This window comes from Marmota monax, unplaced genomic scaffold (genome assembly GCF_021218885.2).
Source record: "Marmota monax isolate L192 unplaced genomic scaffold, Marmota_monax_Labrador192_F-V1.1 WCK01_AAM20220418_F8-fsc00111, whole genome shotgun sequence".
Lineage (NCBI taxonomy): Eukaryota > Metazoa > Chordata > Mammalia > Rodentia > Sciuridae > Marmota > Marmota monax.
In genome coordinates, this window is record NW_026695067.1 from 4,990,409 (window position 1) to 5,008,630 (window position 18,222).

General features: G+C 52.7%; 1 protein-coding gene across 1 annotated transcript; it reads left to right on the forward strand.

The window, feature by feature from the left end:
- The first annotated feature begins 5,451 nt into the window (after nucleotides 1–5,451).
- On the forward strand, nucleotides 5,452–17,675 carry Insyn1 (inhibitory synaptic factor 1). Its single transcript, XM_046428068.2, has 3 exons — nucleotides 5,452–6,538; nucleotides 6,945–7,670; nucleotides 16,844–17,675. Exons 2-3 carry the CDS (start codon nucleotides 7,515–7,517, stop codon nucleotides 17,564–17,566), a joined length of 879 nt encoding a protein of 292 aa, XP_046284024.1. The 5' UTR covers nucleotides 5,452–6,538; nucleotides 6,945–7,514; the 3' UTR covers nucleotides 17,567–17,675.
- Nucleotides 17,676–18,222: the final 547 nt, after the last annotated feature.

Genomic DNA, 18,222 nt, shown 5'->3' on the forward strand with positions numbered 1-18,222 from the left:
GTAAAGATGTAAAATAAGCAAATATTTTAGAGAGTCATTTGATATTCACCACACATACCTTTAAATTGACTAGAGCCAACTTGGATCAATTAAACTAGTGGCTCTCAGATGTGTTCAATTGAAGGAGTTGTCTCTGATTATTTGTGCTAAAAAATATTAAACTCCAAAGTCAAAATATCAGTAAACAGTAAATTGTTCTAATGATAAACAGGACATTTTTGTAAGAGATGCAGCAAAAGGGAATTGAAAGTATATTTCCAAATCCTTCATAACACGTGATTCAGTCAAATATGAATCCAACATATGGTGACAAACTTCTCTCATGGTCTTGCACTTTGGTTTACATTGGTGTTTGGAGCATGCACACCAAGAGGTGACATGAAATCAAAGTTGGGTTAACTGAGCATGTTGGAAACTAAGGAGAAGCTGAATGATACTGCAAGCAGCCCACAAATGGGAGTGAATGGAAGAGCCAGGCTGAACCACGTATTGTAAAAACAGGTGGCAACGTTTGGGCAGAATGCTAGCTACCAATTCCAAAATCATCAGTATCTGGTTGATGGGTGGGATCTATAATACCAAAAACCTATATTTCCCTTTCTGGAGCAAGGTTGCAATGCTACCTGACAGTGCCCATTGATTTGCAAGTAATAACCACAACCATCAGAGTAATGCATACTTTATGAAAGAAATAATAGGCATTGACCATAGCATGCTCTGAAATTCCAGGAATAGCAATAGACAGGTTCTCTATGACTTATGGTCATTTTTGTAGACCACAATAATAGAAGTAGTGGCCACGTTTCCAGGAAAATGTTGGATTTTGGGGAGAAAAAATTGACCCATAGGGACAAATTGTTCAGTCAGAGACTTTGACCTGAAGAGACAAATTGTTCAATTGAATAATCAACCCGCGGAGACAAATTGTTCAATCGATCCGCCAACTCTGCTGGCCTTTAAGGGCAAGGAGGAGCATAATCCAATGCCTGTCCTCCAGCAGCTTGAGGTCTGGCGGGAGAGAGCCAGATTCACCGTGACAGTGCAATGTGGCAATCACTGTACTTGTTCTGGACCAGGGCTCCACGGTGATGGGTATAAGACAGGACCTGATCATCTGCAGAGAGAAGAAGGTTGTCGACACCATGTTAATGGGGTAGAAGCAATAAAGCAGTCAGGCTTAGTGATTAGTTACATGTGAGAGGGGGAGATAGAGAGTCTAGGGTGATCTCAAGCTTGTGGTGTACATGGAGGGGTGGGGGTGGTATTTTTTGATATGGGGAAGACTAAAGAAGATGCATTTGAGGATAAAGACAAAGGGTTTTGACTTGGGCACATGGAATTGGAGGTGCCTACAGGAGATCTTCATGGAAAAGTCCAGCAGACAGGTAGCAATATGACCTGAACCTTCTGGATGGAGAGCAAATTGGAAATCAAAGACTCTTAGGGAATATGGAAGAGCTAACTCCCTTGGGGCAGGTTATAGCATGAGAAGAGAACCTAGCTGAGAATCCTAAGGACTACCAACTTCTAGGGAACCAGAGAAAGAAGATGAACCCTGAGTCCAACTGAGAAGCAGCAGCCAGAGTCATAGAAAGGGAATCAGGAAAGTCATGAGTCATGCTGCCACCAAGGAGAGGGAGCCAGGAAGCAGGAGGAGGTCAGCAGGGGCAGGGATCCCAAAAACTTTGGCCAGGGGAAGAAAAGTGTTCACTGTTGTTAGCAAGAACGAGGTTCTGTTTGGGGAGGATGATTCTACCATCCTCCCCCAAACAGGACAGCAATGCAAGGACAATAAAAACAGGTGAGAAGGTTTGAGAAGTGAGTTGGGGGTGAGGCAGTGAAAGCAGGGAGCCTGGAAAACCCTTAAGAAATTCCACAGCAGGGATGAGGGTGGACAGAAAGATGGCAGAAATGTCCTCAGACATGGCTTCCTCAATGGGAGCCCTGCCTATGTCCAGCCACATATGGGATACTGTTGTTCTGAAGTGGCCTTTCCTGGGTGACTCAGATTTCACCCTCTGCAACCCCTGTTTTGGGGGATTTATAAAAAGTCTGCCTATGGTGCTAGCCACTCATCCCAAACTTTGTGTTCAGAAAATTATCCCAAACCCCAGTACGGATAATACCAGCAGCTGATATTTATTGAATGTATACTAAGCCCTGTGCACAACACCTTAGGAAGAGCTGTTTAATTTAGTGCTGGACAGCTCTCCAGGAGGTATTTATTTACATACCAATCCCAGGGAAAGAGTCTGATTGGTCTTCCTTGGATTCTGTGATCATCCCTTAGACCAATCACTGTTGCTAGAGGATGGGGTTCTGTGATTGGTGCATTCCGGATTACCTGACTACCTGGTCATGGTGGGATAGGGATGGGTGGAAGTAGTGGGTACTTGAACTGACAATCCACCAGCATTATGATACAGGGAGGAATTTCCTAAAGGATAAGGATGCCAGAAGTAGAATGGTGGAAAACAGGCTAGAGAGGTAAGAATCACTGGCTGTCACACTCCACTCTACTGGTCCATGTGAGAGGAGCAGACATCATAAAGGGAGTTTATAGCCTCACAAGGGAGTAGAGCTGATAGGCAGGGATGGGGCTGGCTCTCAGGAAGGCAAGCCTGAGAACCCTCAGATCCTGCCTATTCCCTCTTGCCTATGGCAGCCCTTTGGAGATCTAAATCAGAGACTTCTCTGAGAGTCTTCAGTCTGCCCTGACCAGTCCAACCATTCTTCAGGGTACTATATACCAGTTCCCTTTCCATCCTGGCTGCCCTCCTGTGCACACAGCCTGTGAAATGAAGTGGTAGGCATAGTTTGAGCCACACAGATGATAGAAGAAATATCATCTCCTTTTTTCTAAGAACTGCTCTTCCATTAATGAGACTGAAGCTCTCATTGATGAATAATTAGGTATTACTCTTAAAACAAGCTCACTGACTCCTAACACTCACAGTTCAGACACACATCCCCCATTCTGGATGAGGACGAGAGTTCCAGACCTAGGACTAGCAACTTATTTTATTTTTTTTCAAGCTTAGTCCATTTTTGATGTTGGTTATCCCTTAGCATTACAGCTTCCACAAAAGTGATTAGTGGGAATGATTCCACTCCTCTCATCCAGCCCCCTTTCCAGTGCCACCCACATCAGTACTTAATGCCACTGAACTGTGCTCTCAAAAATAGTTAAAGTGGTAAATTTTATGCTATGTGTATTTTACCACAATTTAAAACAAAGTGACTGATGGGCCCTGTGAATCTACTTCCTCAGGAGAATATCTACCCCCACCCTGGCAGCTGGATTTCCATCTATACAACTCTGGTCCTTCTTCACTGACCCTCAAAGATGTAGGAGTTACCCAGTGCCTGCACAAGACCCCCGGAAATACACGTCTGAGAGAACTCAAAGGCCAAATGAAACCCTTAGTACCCACATCATCACTGTCCTGAAGTCCAAGCCTGCTGTGGGCCAGCCTCAAGCCACCTCCAGTCCCATCCCCCAAGTCCTCATTTGTTTCTAGCTCAGGAGCACTACTTCCCTGTCACCTGAACTTCTGAGAATGTCACCTGCACTCACCACCTTCTGTTCCCCACCAGCCATTCAGTCCTTAGTGCCCAACAATTTAGCTCCTCTCACCCCCCCCCCCGCCCACACACACACCAAATTGCCCCTGACTCGTCACCAGTAGCCTCCTAAGTACCAAGGACAGTGAACACTTTCCATTCCTTCTCTCATGTCCTCTGCAGTCTTGGACAGCACTAAGTCCTACTTCCTCCAAACCCCTCCTCCTAGGCCCATAGGACTCTCCACCCTCTTGGTTCCTCTGCCTCCTGATGGCTCCTTCTCCATCTTGCTCATGGACACCTCTCCCAGTTGGACCTACTGCTTTTGTTACACAATCAGCCTGCTTAATCTCACCCCTCTAATGAGGAGTCCCAAACAAAACACTATTTACTCTGGAGCCCAGCCCCTGCTATGAGCTTGGATCTATAGACAGTCTTCAGTATCATTCCACCTGTTCCAAACTCCTCCTCTTCACCCCAGACCTGGGATTCCCCTCCGTTCTCTGACTCAGATGGTGGCACCACCACCTATCCAGTCTCACAAATCAGAAGCTGGAGGCATTCTGCACCCACCACATTTCTCAAAGTTCAGTGAGACTCTAAGTGCCTCCATGCTCTAAAAGATTTCTCCAAGCGGCCTCCTTCTCTATCCCTGTTGCCACTCTGGCCTGCCTCCCTCAACTAAGGCCTTTAAACAGCTTCTGAATCTGCTAGCCTGTGGTCTATTCTTCCAATCCACCATCCAGGGAGACCCAGAGGGATCTCCTAGGAAGGCAAGGGGGATTAGCTTCCAGCCCAGCATCCTCGGTCCCCTCTGCCCCAGGATAAAATCCAAGCTCCTAACCATGGCCCTCCTAGCCTCTCCAGATCTGGTGTTCCTCTAATCCACTTCCCACAGAGCAGTCAAAACAGGAACTAAAAGGCCACCTTTGACTTAAACTCCCCCTCCCTGGCTTCTGCTTTGGAGCCCTTGCTCCCACCCCCCTCCCTGCTTGGAATGCCATCCCCACCTCCTCCACACTGACAGTCACTTGGGTAACTCCTACTTCTCCTTTGAGATGGCAGCACAAAGGTTGCCTTCCTGAGAGAACGTGCCAGACCTGGCCTATACTCCTTCTACCCTCCCCACCGATGTTACCATTGCTTCTAGAACTTTCTAGACCTTGCCTCTGTCCTGCATGTACCACCCCTCATTTTGCTCAGTAGTGTTGTTGTACGCTGTGATCTTCCTAAGTGCTACTTTTTCTCTCCGGTGATTTCAGAACCTAGAATGGGACCCAGTACATAGAAGGTAATGAATAAATGTTGAGGAAATGGGTGAAGAGCCGAAGGAAATACCTGATACTGGCGGTTGTCTCCAAACCCGCCCCACACACCCCAGAGCAGTGGCACAGAGTAGGTGCTCAGTAAAAGTTCGCTGTATTCTATTTTCTGAATTAGTATAATTTAAGCTAAGGTCTGGGGTGGTTTGAGGTATGACGGAGGTAATTGGGGTCTGGATGCAGAAAACAGTCCAAAGCGAAGCTTGGGGTACACCGCAAAGAGGGAAGGAGGCTGATGAAGTGTCTTGAAAGGTGGGAAGGAATTAAGTCCCTAGTCCCCGCCCCTCAGCGCCCCAGGTCGGTGAGCGTCCGGCCAGGCTAGCCCGCCTCTGGCCCCTTTCGCCTCTCTGGGGTGACGAGACCCCCCGGCTCGCGCTCTGTGCGCTGTGCGCTGGGAGGCGTGTGTGTCGCTTTAAAAGCTCCCTCCCGGCGCGCCGGGCCGGCCCCTTCCCTGTCAGCGCCGAGGCGAGCGGAGCCGAGCGAGCCCGGCGGCCTCTGAGGGAGCCAGCGCCCGCCCGGGCGGCCAGTCCGGCGGGGGGCAGCGGGGCGGCCGGGCGCGGCGCCGCGGCGCTCGGGAGCGGGCCGAGGCCCTCGGAGCCCGGTGGGGCAGGGCAGAGCGAGGCAGTGGAGAGAGGCCCAGCCCCAACCCGGCGCCCGTTTGTCCCACCTGCAGCGACCCGGCGCCCCGGGGCTGCGAGGCAGGAAGCCGAGAGGGAGCGGGCAGGAGGCAGCGGGAGCCCAGCGGAGGCTGCGAGCCCCGTGCGCCCTGGTCCGGCCCGGCCCTCCGGGCGCCCCTCCCCTCATCCCCTCGCCTCGCCTCCTCCCCTCGCCTCCTCTCGCCGCCTCTTGCCTCCTCTCTTCTCCGCCGGGCGCCGCTCCAGCCCGCGCCCGGGCCGCCGAACCCAGCCGGGCCAGGCCCCCAGCCTCGCGCGCTCTCTGCCGCGCGGAGGGAAGACGGGGTCCCAGCGGCAGACGCCGCCCTTTCCCGGGGACCCGGCGGATTCCTGACCTTTCGGATCGTGGCCTGAGCCCTGGGAGCGTTCGCGCTCCGGGAAGACCGCGGGGCTGGGCTGATCGGATCCTCGCGGCCGCCCAGGGCGACGCGGGTGCCGGAGCGCGGACATTGTGTGTCCAGGCTGAGCGCGTCCTGGGCGCCTGGTGGTGCCGCTCACTAAGGGCAGGGCAGACCACCGCGGAGCCCGGCCCCGGCCCATCTGGACTGGACAGAGTGAATCCCGGACAGTGCCGAGCCCGGGGAATGCCGGGCGTGGGCTGAGGGGATCCCGGCGCCCTCCCAGCCCTCCGACTTTGGCTCGCGCGCTCGGACCGGCCCGGCGTCGTCTCGGCCGCCCTGCGCCCGAGTCACCTGTGGCCTGGAGCCCCGAGCCCGCCGGACCCTCGCTCTTTCCGGACCCGGAGCCTGGCGGGTGCTGTGGGGGATTTTGCCGGCCCCCTTTCCTGGAGCGCCGAGGCCCCGCCCCCTCCCACCGCCCAGATGTCTCCGGCCGCGGCTCGGAGAACCTCCCTGAGGCCAAGGGCCGAAGGGTCCAGAGAGAGAAGTCCGCCCTAGGGAGCCTTGGGGGCCCCCCAACCTCATCTTGGGGCTTGGCCCCCGACGCTGCTTGGAGGGAAGGCCGGTGCCCCCACCCTTGGTGAGTGCTGGAGCTGGGCTTCTGAGGGAAGGCGGCGCTAGGGGAGGGAGGGTCCGCTGGGAACGAGGGCACCCTCGGGGCACTGGGAGGAGGAGGGAGGACGGGAGAGGCCCTCTGGTGTACCAGCGGAGTCAGGCTTGACTGGGGGAGTGGGGGTTGGGGAAACCCAGGCCAGGGTGCCCTAAAGGAGGCTGAGGACTTATGCCTCTAAAGCAGGGGCTCCCCCACCCCATGCCAGAGAAGGGGTGTGCTGAAAAGCATTTGCTTCTACCACCCCTCCCCACAAAGAAAAAAATAAATAAATCCCCAGCGAGAAGATGCAGACAGGGGAGAGGAAGGAGGAAGCAGCATTGCTGGCTGGTGCTGCAGCCTGGGAGGGCTGACGCCAGGCTCGCTGTCTCTGCAGGGGGCTGCCCTCCTCCAATCCAGCTCCCTTTCCAGAGCCGCCCACATCTGGAACCCCCTCCACATCTGGAAGACCCCGGCGGGCGCTCATCCCTCTGCAGGTGTTAGTTGCATCCAGAGACCTCTGCCTTTGCAACTGCCTAGGAGTTGTGAGGGGATTGCTGCTGCCTTCCCCCATCCCAAGGGCATCCCTTACCCTTAGTCCCTGCAGAGTCATCCCCCTGCCTTGGTATCTAGGCTCAGGCAGAGAACAGCTCTGTATACCCCCAGGCGTCTCAAGTCCTGGAGGCCACTCCTGGGACCCAAGGCCCCTCCCCTTGCCCTCTTGTGCCCTCACCTTGACCCTCTCTGTTAGACTCTGTCTCCCTCTGGGTGTTCATTTCCCACCCAGAGGAAGAGCAGGCGGAGTGGCAGGGAGCAGGGACTGGGTGAGGGCTGCCCAGTACCAGGGTGGGCTGGGGGGCCGTTAAGATGTGGAGCTCTGCCCGACTGAGGGGGGCTCCTTTGAGGAAGACACAGTGTGTGCCCGACTGGGGGGAGTATGGGCAGGCCTGCGGCCAGGTGGTGAAGGATGAACATTCGGGGCACCCCGGACCTCGGGCAGCCCAGTGACGACCCCAGCAGTGGTGGTGAGCGAGAGAGGATTCGACAGCGCATGAAGATGGTCATCGGGCAACTTGAAGGCATCCTGCGGGAGCTCAAGGAGGTGGCCAAGGAGCTGAGGGAGGTAAGCGAGGGGTGTACAGGAGCCACACAGACCTTAGACCAGCCTTCCTGGGCTTGGCACCAAAACATGTATGTGTGTTTGAGTGTGCCAAGCCATGTGCATATGTATCACTCTGCTGGAGACCTCTTTTCTTCTCATTCTCCTTTCCTCAAATCTACTTTGCCAAAACTCTTACCATGCCCTAGAGCTGTAGGGTCTTAGTGCTGCAGAGATTGCTTGGGCAGCATGTCAGTGGGCCCAGCCCCATGGTTAGTATTTAGGGTCTCCAAGGTGGCCAGTAAAAACTTCCACTGTAGCTTCTTAGAAGGAGATATTCTTCTGGGACTTGAGCTGACTCTTGACTTTACCATCTACCTCATAGACTGAGCTGGTCATAGAGGCCCTGCTAGAGTATGGATGACTCTACTTAGTCAATTCCCACTGCTTGAGGCCCTGCTGAAAGCATCACCTCAGCCATCACACAGATGTTCAGAGCATTTGATTGGGGAAAAATTAAACCAGCCGTGCCCTCCCTGTCCTGGGGTAAGAATGGGCCTAGGCACTAGTGGACATCAGGGTTCCTCGTGTACAATGGCAGGGGCAAGGATCTCCTCTAAGGAGATGTGTTCCCCTGCCACGAGGGATGTTTTTGAATGGTTTTGCCAAGGCTGAAAAGTCACTGAGAAATGCTGGGAATGTGTATGTGCCTTTCTGTCTCTCTAAGTGGAGCCCGGTTTAATTACTGCTTCCCACATCACTGGGGTAATGAGGTACACAAGTCGTCGGCCCTGCCCCCTGGGCTGTGTTCAAGCCCAAAATGCATGACCAGCGTTCTGAGCCGCTGGCCTGAATTTGCCTGCTGGGTGCCATTACACCAGCCAGGTGGGCTTTAGGCAAATTTCAACTCCTTGTAACCAGGGCCTCTACAGAGATAGCAGGGAGAGTGATTGAGCTGGGGTTATGGGCGCAGGGAGGAGAGGGGCTCTAGGAGGGCTGAGGAAGCGGAGTGATGATGGGTACCAGTCCCAGACTGTCAACATAGCATTCCAGACTGGTCTGAGCCAAGGAACAGGAGTTTTTTGGAAGAAACTGTGTTCAGAGTTGGGGAGAGGGTGGGTTTGCAGAGATTCCTGGAACTGCTATTGGGCTGGGCAGCCCCTCTGTCCAGGATCAGCCTCATAGAGCCTGCCAGGAAATCCGGTTTCAGGAGGTAGGAATGACTGTTGCCTCAGGTAGACAGAAGCAGGGGTTCTTCTGCCCATGGACTAAGCTGGCCATCGTGTGGGCTAAATATCTTTGGTAGTACAATTAGAAAGTACAATTAGAAGCCCCCCAAGCAGTCCCTTCTCCTCCAACCTTATGAGTCCAAAGGATTATAATAACTTCTCCCACCCTCTTTGGCTACTTTAATTCTATCAGGGCCACGGGACCTATTCAGAGTTTCAATCTTGGTCAGGAGCCTGGGACCCATGCCCCAGCAGGCCCATGCAGAAGGACCCAAGATTGACTCTAATCTTGGGTCTCAACCTTGATACAACTTGGCCTACTCCCAACTGAGCATCTTCCAGGTGCTTGCATCCCCTCTCTCTCTAGCATAGTCATCCAGATCTTGAAGGGATCTCGCAGGTAATCCAGACAAGCCCTGTACATTTACTGTTGAAGAAACTGAGGACCAGAGAGTGATAGGGGTTTGTTCAAGACCATGCAGCTACCAGGGGCAGAACTGAGTCTAGAATTCAAGTTCCTGATACCTATTCTGGGTCTTCAGCAGGTGGATTACTGGGTGACTCTTTGCATTTTGACAGGGGACTTCTTGTGCTTTGATGCTATGGCATTGGGATGTATTTGCAGAGTGTCTACATGTTCCCCTTCCCTTGTCACACTCACCTACTCCCGTGCCTCCCACACCAGAGCTTCCAGGCATGGACTATGCAGCCCAGAGGCCTGAGACAGGACAGAGGAAGATGAGTCCCCTCCCCCCATACACCCTGTAGGCCATGTGCCTCCACCCAAGACTTTGGCAGGTTGCTATGGCAACCAGAGTCTACCCCGTATGCCACTGCCTGCCTGCTGCCAGTGGCACCCATCTGTGGGGGTGGGGGGGCTCAAAGCTCCTTCATCCCCCAGGCAGGGTCTGGACACGAGTGATTGACAAGGGAAAATAGGTGAGACTCAGGAAGGCCCAGGCAGAAGATATGCTATGCCTGTCCTCCTATGGGATGGAATGTCAAGAATGGGGTTACCAAGTGGGGGAACCAGGCTCTGGTTTGGAATTCATTCCTTGGAGCCTGTCATCTTGGCTCTTGGTCCTCCAAAGGGACTGTACAGCTGATCTTCCTGGCTCTCCACAGTATTATTGTGTGGTATTTTTTCTTTGGGGATCTGGGCAGACCCAAGGTCAAGAAGGGACCAGGAGTTTGTTCCCTCATCACACCCCACTCCCTGGGTGGCATCTGCTCAGTCCCCACCAGCTCTGCTCTTATATCAGGAAGGCAGGGCACTTGGATATGGAGGCAAAACTCATACAAAGGACTCAGGGATGCTGCACAGGATGCTTGATGGGGGAACAAGGCAGCAGAGAGGAAGATTCAGCTTGGTTCCCCTCTGCCAGCCTCCTCCTGTCTGCAGGTCCTGGGCCCCTTGGCCCCCAGACACCCCTATCATGGCATACCCTTCTTAACCTCTTGAGTATACATCCTGAAATTCACTGTAGGATGGATGAGAGATACCAAGGCACTTCTTCCCCAAGGTCCTGAGCCTCAGTTTGCTCACTTCTGAAATGCGGACAATGATGATTTGTACCTCATAGTGATCTTGCAAGGATTCATTGGGGGCTTAGCATGTGGGAGAGGGGGGCCAACACTACTCACACTCCTAGAGGATTTGAAGTTCCCTAGCCTGTACCTCCCTCTCTCTCCCTAACCCCTGCTCTAGCTCTGCCACAAGCTCCCCTGGTAACAGGGAGCAAATTCAATCCCATGGGTGGGGAAAGTCATTTAAAAGACATAAGTGAGGTAAGAAATGCAAAAGTGCTTTGAATGCTAAAATTGTACCACAGAGGGATATGACAGTCAAACATTAATTAGCCCTCACTTTTCCTATGTTCCCCAATACTCCAGGATACCAGGCCAGTCCCAGCAGGCTTTCTAAGCTCCTCAAAATTCCATGGATCTTAATTTAGAGATGTAGCACAGCCCAGGGACTAGGAGCACAGGTCATATACCACGTGTCTTTGCTTCAGATGTGAGCTCCATCCTGTGTGAACTTGGGAAAGTTACTTTACCTTTCTGTGCTTCTGTGTTCCAAATTTTACACCACCCCCACCCCCTGTCCCAGGGTTGTTGTGAGAATTAAAGGAGATATTATACATAAAGTGCTTAGCCACAATGGGCCCAAAGCCAGCTCCATATTTGTTATGTTTTTGTTTTTGTTTTGGGGGTGCACAGGATAGAACCCAGGGCCTTGTGCGCGCTAGGCAAGCGCTCCACCAGGGAGGCACACCTGGCCCTCTGTTAGGTATTATTACTAATGATCCTAGCACTGACGTGCTTCTCATTTCCATGTATAACTTGGTTTTCTGGAGCCACACCAACTTCTTAGCCAGGAGCAGGGTCACAGCCAGGTCCTGACCTCCTGGCCTGGGCCTGTTGGTGTTGCCTCCATTACCATTTTTTTACCAGCAAGAAAAGGGGATAGAGACAGTGACAGGGTAAGAAGGGAGTCTCTAATAAGAAGAGAAAACAAAGGAAGTGGGGGAGAGGGTGGGGAGGTGAATGACTACCCAGGGGAAGAACGTGGCATGCAGCAGGAGCTCTGGACCAGGTCTTGGCAGAGGTGCCCAGCATGTTCAAGATCATCAAGGAAGCCTGCAGCTAGAGCAGAATGAGCAGGGAAGAGAGCAGAAGCTAAGGTTACACCGGGTATGAGGGGTGAACTCCAAGGCCTCTTGCTGAGCATGGTCTGGAATCTGGATTTGTCCTCAGTGAGAATCACATACTGTCTTCAAGAACTTCCTGTTGTGTTTCTGGGAGGGAACCTGCTTCCCTGCTGAACCCTGCCCACCAACCCAAACCTCCCAAGGGCAGGGTTCAGGATCCTTCTGTCCTTGGCCTGCCAGATATTGAGCACCCCTTGAGCAGGTATTTGGCTTCTTCCTCCCTGGGGGATCAAAGGGGATCCTTGTGCTGACCACCTGTATCTCCCACATCATCAGCAATTCTTGGGACAGACATAACTTAAAGGCGCAGTTGCCCACCTTAGCCCGAGGGTGAAGGGGTGAGCATAGTCCTTCCTCAGCCTGGGGTGGCAGTAGAGGGCTGTCCCTCCTGATTTTCACAGGAAGCAGGCATAGTGGCAGCCTGTTTCCTGGTTGCCCCACTGTGCAGTCCCGTTGGCAAGGAGTTGTGTATGAAGGTGGCAGCGAAAGCCAAGGGCCTTGCGAGCCTGAGATAAATAAATGTGGCCCAGTCAGGAAGCAGCTGGAGAAGGAGAGGCTGGGGACCAGAGGGCCATGCCAAAGTGGGTCAGCTGCATCACCCACAGCTCAGCACGAATTGCGCGGATTTTTTATTATTATTTTTTTTTTTCTTGCCTGCCTCTTTTCCCTTTGCTTTCTCCTACTCGGACAGATTCACTGAAGCTCCCTGGCCAATTAGGCCAAATTGCAGGATGAGAGCCATGAATCACGGTCAGCTCACTCTGTCTCTCCCCAACTCCACAGCCCCCCAGGAAGATAATAAACAACGTAATCACAGAATTAAAAAATAATCAGTGGTCATAAATAATGCAGAGTCTCCAGTTATGTAACCAGCTGCCCGGGGAGCTGGAAGAGAGGGAAGGAGACAGCAGCTTATCAGGGGAGGTAGGGGTGGGGTTTGCTGGGTCTGGCATTCCTGGGTCCTCAGTCCAGGCTGTAGGGCCTTAGGGAGCACAGAGGTGCCTTCCTTGAAGAGAGGGTTCAAGCCAGAGCTGGAAGGAAGACTGGACCAAGCAACACAGAGGTGCCTAAGACTGTGGAACTCTTCCTTAACAAAGAAGCCCCCAGCAGTTCTTATGAAGCCTTTAGTCACCAGTCTGTAGCTGTGTGGGCAAAACAAACCCATCCAGCACTGCCTGTCACGGGGAGACAGATATCAACTGTATCATACCATGTATGCACAGAGTTGTACCAGTGTCAAATATTGCCCTCAACTGCAAGGCTTCCTCATGGAAGTGTGGATAGACGTAGGGAGTCGGAGAGGAGGGAGGGCCCAGAGGCAGATGTGAGATCAGTGGAGTGCGGAGGGGTACTGAGAGGGCAGGCCTGGGAAGGTGGAGCCTGCTTGCTGGAGAGGAAAGGGAACATTAGGGATTGTGTTTGGGAGGCTCAGGAGTTTGGGGAGCAGGGAAAGGCTGCAAGCAGAGGGGTGACGTGGTCCTGTTGGGTGACCAGAAAATTCTGTGGATGCAATAGCATGGAGAAGGCTGTCAGTGGGAAAATGAGGTGGGTACAGTTGTTCAGGAGAGGGAAACTAAAGCTGTGACCAGAACAGAGGTTGGAGACACCCCTGGGACAGGGGCCTGGGCTATGCCTGGGGTCCCCAGTGAGTTCTATCACACCCTTCAGCCCTGTCCTTCCTCTCTAGTGCTTGCTCTTGGTCCCTCCTGAGTAGGTCATTCTTGGTCTTAAGGTGCAAGGCCCTGAAGTCAGGAGTTGACTTCTGTTCTCAGCTCCACTCCTTCTAGTCTCTGGGCCTAAGCTTCCCATCAGCAAGCACAATGAGACAGGTGGACTCAACAGTGCCTCTCCAGCCTTGTGACTTTGAGGTTCTATGATTTTATGATTTTTATGCTTCCACTTTTTTCTCTCCCCCTCTCTTTCCTTCTGTGTATATAATTATTTCCCTGTACTCCAAGACAAACCCAAATTACATGTAGGCAAAATTATTATTAAATCACAGAGAGAAACCACAGATTTCAAGACATCTGAAGCAGAGAGGCAGGTAGCACAAGGCCTGCCCCATGCCTGCCCTCCCTGAGGCCCATGAGATGAAGCACCAGGGAAGGGCAGCAAGGTTTAGGGACTGACTCAGGTCCCTGCGTAGAAACCAGGTACCCTTGGGCACATGGCTTTCCTTTCTGATCCAAATTTATAACATTGATTAAGTGGATGTGACCTGCCCCACCTAATAGACTGGTCAGATTTGCCTGCAAACCTCACAGCCATTTGGCTAATAGGACCTTCTGGTTCTATACAGCCTAGAGAGAGACCTGCTTTAGGCAAAATTGGTACTACCCATGTCAAGGTGGTGAAAGGCCCACTATATTCCAGTGTTCTTCCCCAGGCTTGGAAATTTCCCTATTAGAGTGTCATTCCTTTGGTGAAGAACTGATTCCCATTCGCTTTTGGGCCTGATGCCCGGGGCCTGGACATGCACTCCTGCCCAGTGGTGCATAGCAGATATTGGTAGGCTACATTTTTCTACATGCTTTCCCAAGAGCATTAGGTCATTAAGTCCTCACAGCAGCCCTATCAAGTAGGTACTACTAGAATTCTCCTTTGACAAAGAAACAGAGGCACAGAGAAGTTAAGTAACTTGGCCAGCATTACAGGTCAGGCTCCAGAGCTCAAGTTCTTTTTCTTTCTTTTGTTTTTTTGTTTTTTGGGGGGTTTTTTGGTACCAGGGATTGAACTCAAGGGCACTTGACCACTGAGCCACACCCCCAGCCCTATTTTGTATTTTATTTAGACACAGGGTCTCACTGAGTTGCTTAGCACCTCACTTTTGCTGAGGCTCGCAAGCTGCTGGGATTACAGCCGCCTGGCCAGAGCACAGGTTCTTAAGTTTTTGGCTGTCCTAACTCTGCAGTTTTAATCTGTTTAATCTTCATCAACCAAGCAAGGAGAGGAGTGTCATCCCTTTTTATAGGCCTGAGACCAAAGCTTGGAGGTGTATTATCATATCTGCTTAAGTTCCCACAGCCAAGAGGAGGCAGATTTAGGACTTGAACCCAGGTGCCTCTCTGCTTTTCCTCCATACCTCCAAAGTGGAACCCAAGAGGGGCACACTAAAGAAGGGAAGGGCCAAAGGGAAGGCCTTCTGAGCAGGTGGCCAGCTTCAGCTCCCTGGATGGGAAGAGCGTGTCTAGGCCTGAGGCCGGTTGGTGTCATCCTCACTGAGCATCAGGGCTTCCTCTTAGTCTCTGTGAAGTCTGAGAGGTCACAGCCAAGTCATTGCACTCCAGATCCCTCCTGGCAGCACCACCCCCCACCCCTCAGGCTGCAGCAGCTTCTCAAGAGCCCTGGGGATTGGGGGATGGGTAGAGCTGCCCAGCTTGTGTTTTCACCTGAAGTAAATCCCCAGTACCCAGACTAGTGGTCTTCAAAATATGTCCCTGAACCAGCAGCAGCAGCAGGGAGCATAATGATCTCATGGGTGGAGGTGACACTCAGGAATAGGAAAGGTAGGAAAGCCTGGCACATAGTAGGTGGTCAGAGGTGGGAGATGATGTCATTTATTCCCAAAGCTCCTTGAAGTCTTTCCACTGCCCTTCTCCTTGTTCCTCCTGACACTCTGCGGAGGTTGGCAGGGCTGGGAATCTCACACCCACTTGGTGGTGAATGAAGCTGACGTGCAGAGAGTTTATGTGACTTGCTCAAAGACACACAGCAATGTCTAAGCTAAGTCTGGTGTCCTGACTCCTCCAGCTTTTCTGCAGGCCTCAGCCACTCCTGGTCTGGGGCTGTGGTGAGTGGACCTTCCTAGGCAGTGACTCCCAAAACAACTTAAACTCACCTCTACAAACACAAGTCTCCTAGAATCCCAAAGGTAGAGGAATCTCGGAGATAAAACTAGTTCATCTCCTCTCTCTCTTTACAAATTGAGAAAGACCCAGGGAGGAAAAGGGCCAACCAGGTCACCTGCCCCTGACCTCCAATTTTTGATGGAGCAGTCTTCCCACAGGTCCCAGCTACTTTTGACAGCATTTTTGCCCACTGCCTCTTTCACCTTAGCCACTCACCACCCCACCCCTTGGCAAGCATCTAGCACATTTCTTGACAGCAATAGTCTTCAATACGTGTTTGTTGAATTAAGGGCCTAGTTAATTAATTGATTGACTACTGTGACTCCAGGTAAAGAGCACCAACTGGCATGGGGCGCTGGATTCTGGTCCAGATGACTTGCTGTGTCTCTTTATCTCTGACTCTGGGTCCCTCTGCTTTGTTTTATTGTTTAGCTATTTTGTTTTTGGACTGAATCTTCTCTCTCCTTTCTTGTGCTCTGTCATCTCCCTAGGTCTCTGACTGGACCTTTCTCTTTCCCTCACAGTCTTTCACCCTGATTGATGTGCTGACAGAGGCCCAGGCAAGGGGATGTCCTAAGGCAGGGCCACCTGCATGGAGGCTCAGGGCTTCACTTTTTGCAGGGCAGAGCAGGATGTGCAGTGACCTCCACAACCGAATTGCCTCCTGAGTGCATTTAACAAGCAGCTCTGGGCCCAAGATGGATGGTTTCTTTATTGCTTACCAAATAATGCTCACTTTATTCCTTTTCCCAACAAGCCAGGATGGATCTCTGCTCATTGGTGAACAGGAAAGGCAAGGAGGGAGGAAGCTCTGGGGGCACAGGAGTAACTAACTCAGCCACTGCCACACACCTCTGTTCTTATCTGGAAGGGCTGGTGGGTAGTAGCCAAGGCAAAGTCCGTGACCAGCAGCAGGAACTGTCCAGGATGCTTTAAGAAGCCTGAACAGGGTCCTTCTCATGGCCACCCTCTATCATTTCCTCTCTGAGGATGGATGGGCCTCTGAATAGGCTTGCTGGACTCTCTCAACCCTCTTAAATGGCCCCCTCTCAAAGCAAATGAGGATCAAGCCCTGAACGAACAGCTCCCCAGAAGCAGCTTTGTTTGGGACAGGAAAGTGTAAATGGATGGATTGCAGGGCTGGAAAGCAGTCTCCCCTTCCCCCCAAGGGACTGAAGACTTGTAAACTGACCTTTGGGAAAGGCCATAACAAATTCTGTACATCCCCGTCCAATTCTGGTCCTTTGGGACCTCAACAGGACACATAAACCTATGACTTCAAGTCCAGTCTTTTCCTTTAGGGTTACCAGCCAGGGAGTCTAGCAGGGCAAGGCAGAGGTACACTCATATCCAGGTTGTACTAGGCCCCCACCTGGCGCCTCTCATCTCCTCTCCCCTTCCCTGGCTAGGTGGTGAGCCAGATTGACAAGCTAACCTCTGACTTCGACTTTGAACTGGAGCCAGACGACTGGACCACGGCCACTGTGAGCAGCACCTCTAGTAGCGACAAGGCGGGCGTGGGTGGCCCCTTTGACCTGGGCCATCTGGACTTCATGACAGCTGATATCCTCTCGGACAGCTGGGAGTTCTGCTCCTTCCTGGACGTCTCCACACCCTCAGATTCTGTGGACGGCCCTGAGTCAACGCGGCCAGGGCCTGGCCCTGACTACCGGCTCATGAATGGAGGCATGCCCATCCCCAATGGGCCACGAGTGGAGACCCCCGACTCCTCCAGCGAGGAGGCTTTCAGTGCTGGCCCTATTAAGGGCCAGCTGCCCCAACGAACTCCAGGGACACGAGAGAGGGTACGGTTCAGTGACAAAGTGCTTTACCACGCTCTGTGCTGCGATGACGAGGAGGAGGACGGTGAGGAGGAGGCAGAGGAGGAGGAGGTGGGCCTGCCCCCTGAGCTGCCCCATACGGAGACCCATGTGACCCCCCTCAAGCCCTCCCCAGCCCCCCACAAGACAAGGCGCTCTCCACTGACTGGCCGTCACTCAGGGCCCACGTTGGCCCCAGAACAGACCCGAAGGGTCACAAGGAACAGCAGCACCCAGACAGTGTCAGACAAGAGCACTCAGACAGTGCTGCCCTACACGGCCACCAGACAGAAAGCCAGGGGGAAAAACTAGGGGCTGGGGAAGGGGGTGGGGGGGTTGGCACATAGAGCTATAAATATATATAAATATATATATATATTTAAACAAACACAGTCATAATAAAATTTTAAAATGCTAAGGATCCGGCCCCGCAGGCCCCAAAGCTTTTACAGAGCTCATCTTAGACACAGATGCCCACTTACCTCCTCAGTCCCAGGAAGCATGGTCAGAGCCCACCCCCCATCCCTTCTCATTGCAGGGCCCCTGAGGAGATATCTAAAAGTATGTGAGTGAGATGGGGGTGGTCTAACCTGGTAGGCGGTAAGCACAGTGGTACTAGGTGGCTGCTGGCTGGGCCATGTCTTGGAGGAGACCCATCTGCAGAAGGCAGGCTCTAAGAGAGCAGTGTCTGATGGCCGAGAGACTGCAGGACTCAGGGCCCAAGGGTGGCATTGCTCCCGCTGGGCCCTGGATCACTTGCACCCCCATCTTTCTACTCCAAGGCCTCTCCTTCTCAAAGGAAAAGTTACCTGGATTGATACAACCCCACTCTACCCCCTTGCATCTTAGGGTTTCCCAGGACATAGAGGAAGGGAAAAATTGCTCCCAAGGGGCTAGGAAGCTGAGCTTCTACAGAAGTTGCAGGACTGGACTGGGCTGGGCAGGGCAGGGGCTTGTGGAGAGTCTGG

Excerpts from the sequence above, each read along its gene's own strand:
- Insyn1 (XM_046428068.2), top strand. The coding sequence starts at position 7,515 with ATGAACATTCGGGGCACCCCGGACCTCGGGCAGCCCAGTGACGACCCC. Across the intron at positions 7,671-16,843 it reads TGGCCAAGGAGCTGAGGGAG|GTGGTGAGCCAGATTGACAA; the intron begins GTAAGCGAGGGG and ends TTCCCTGGCTAG.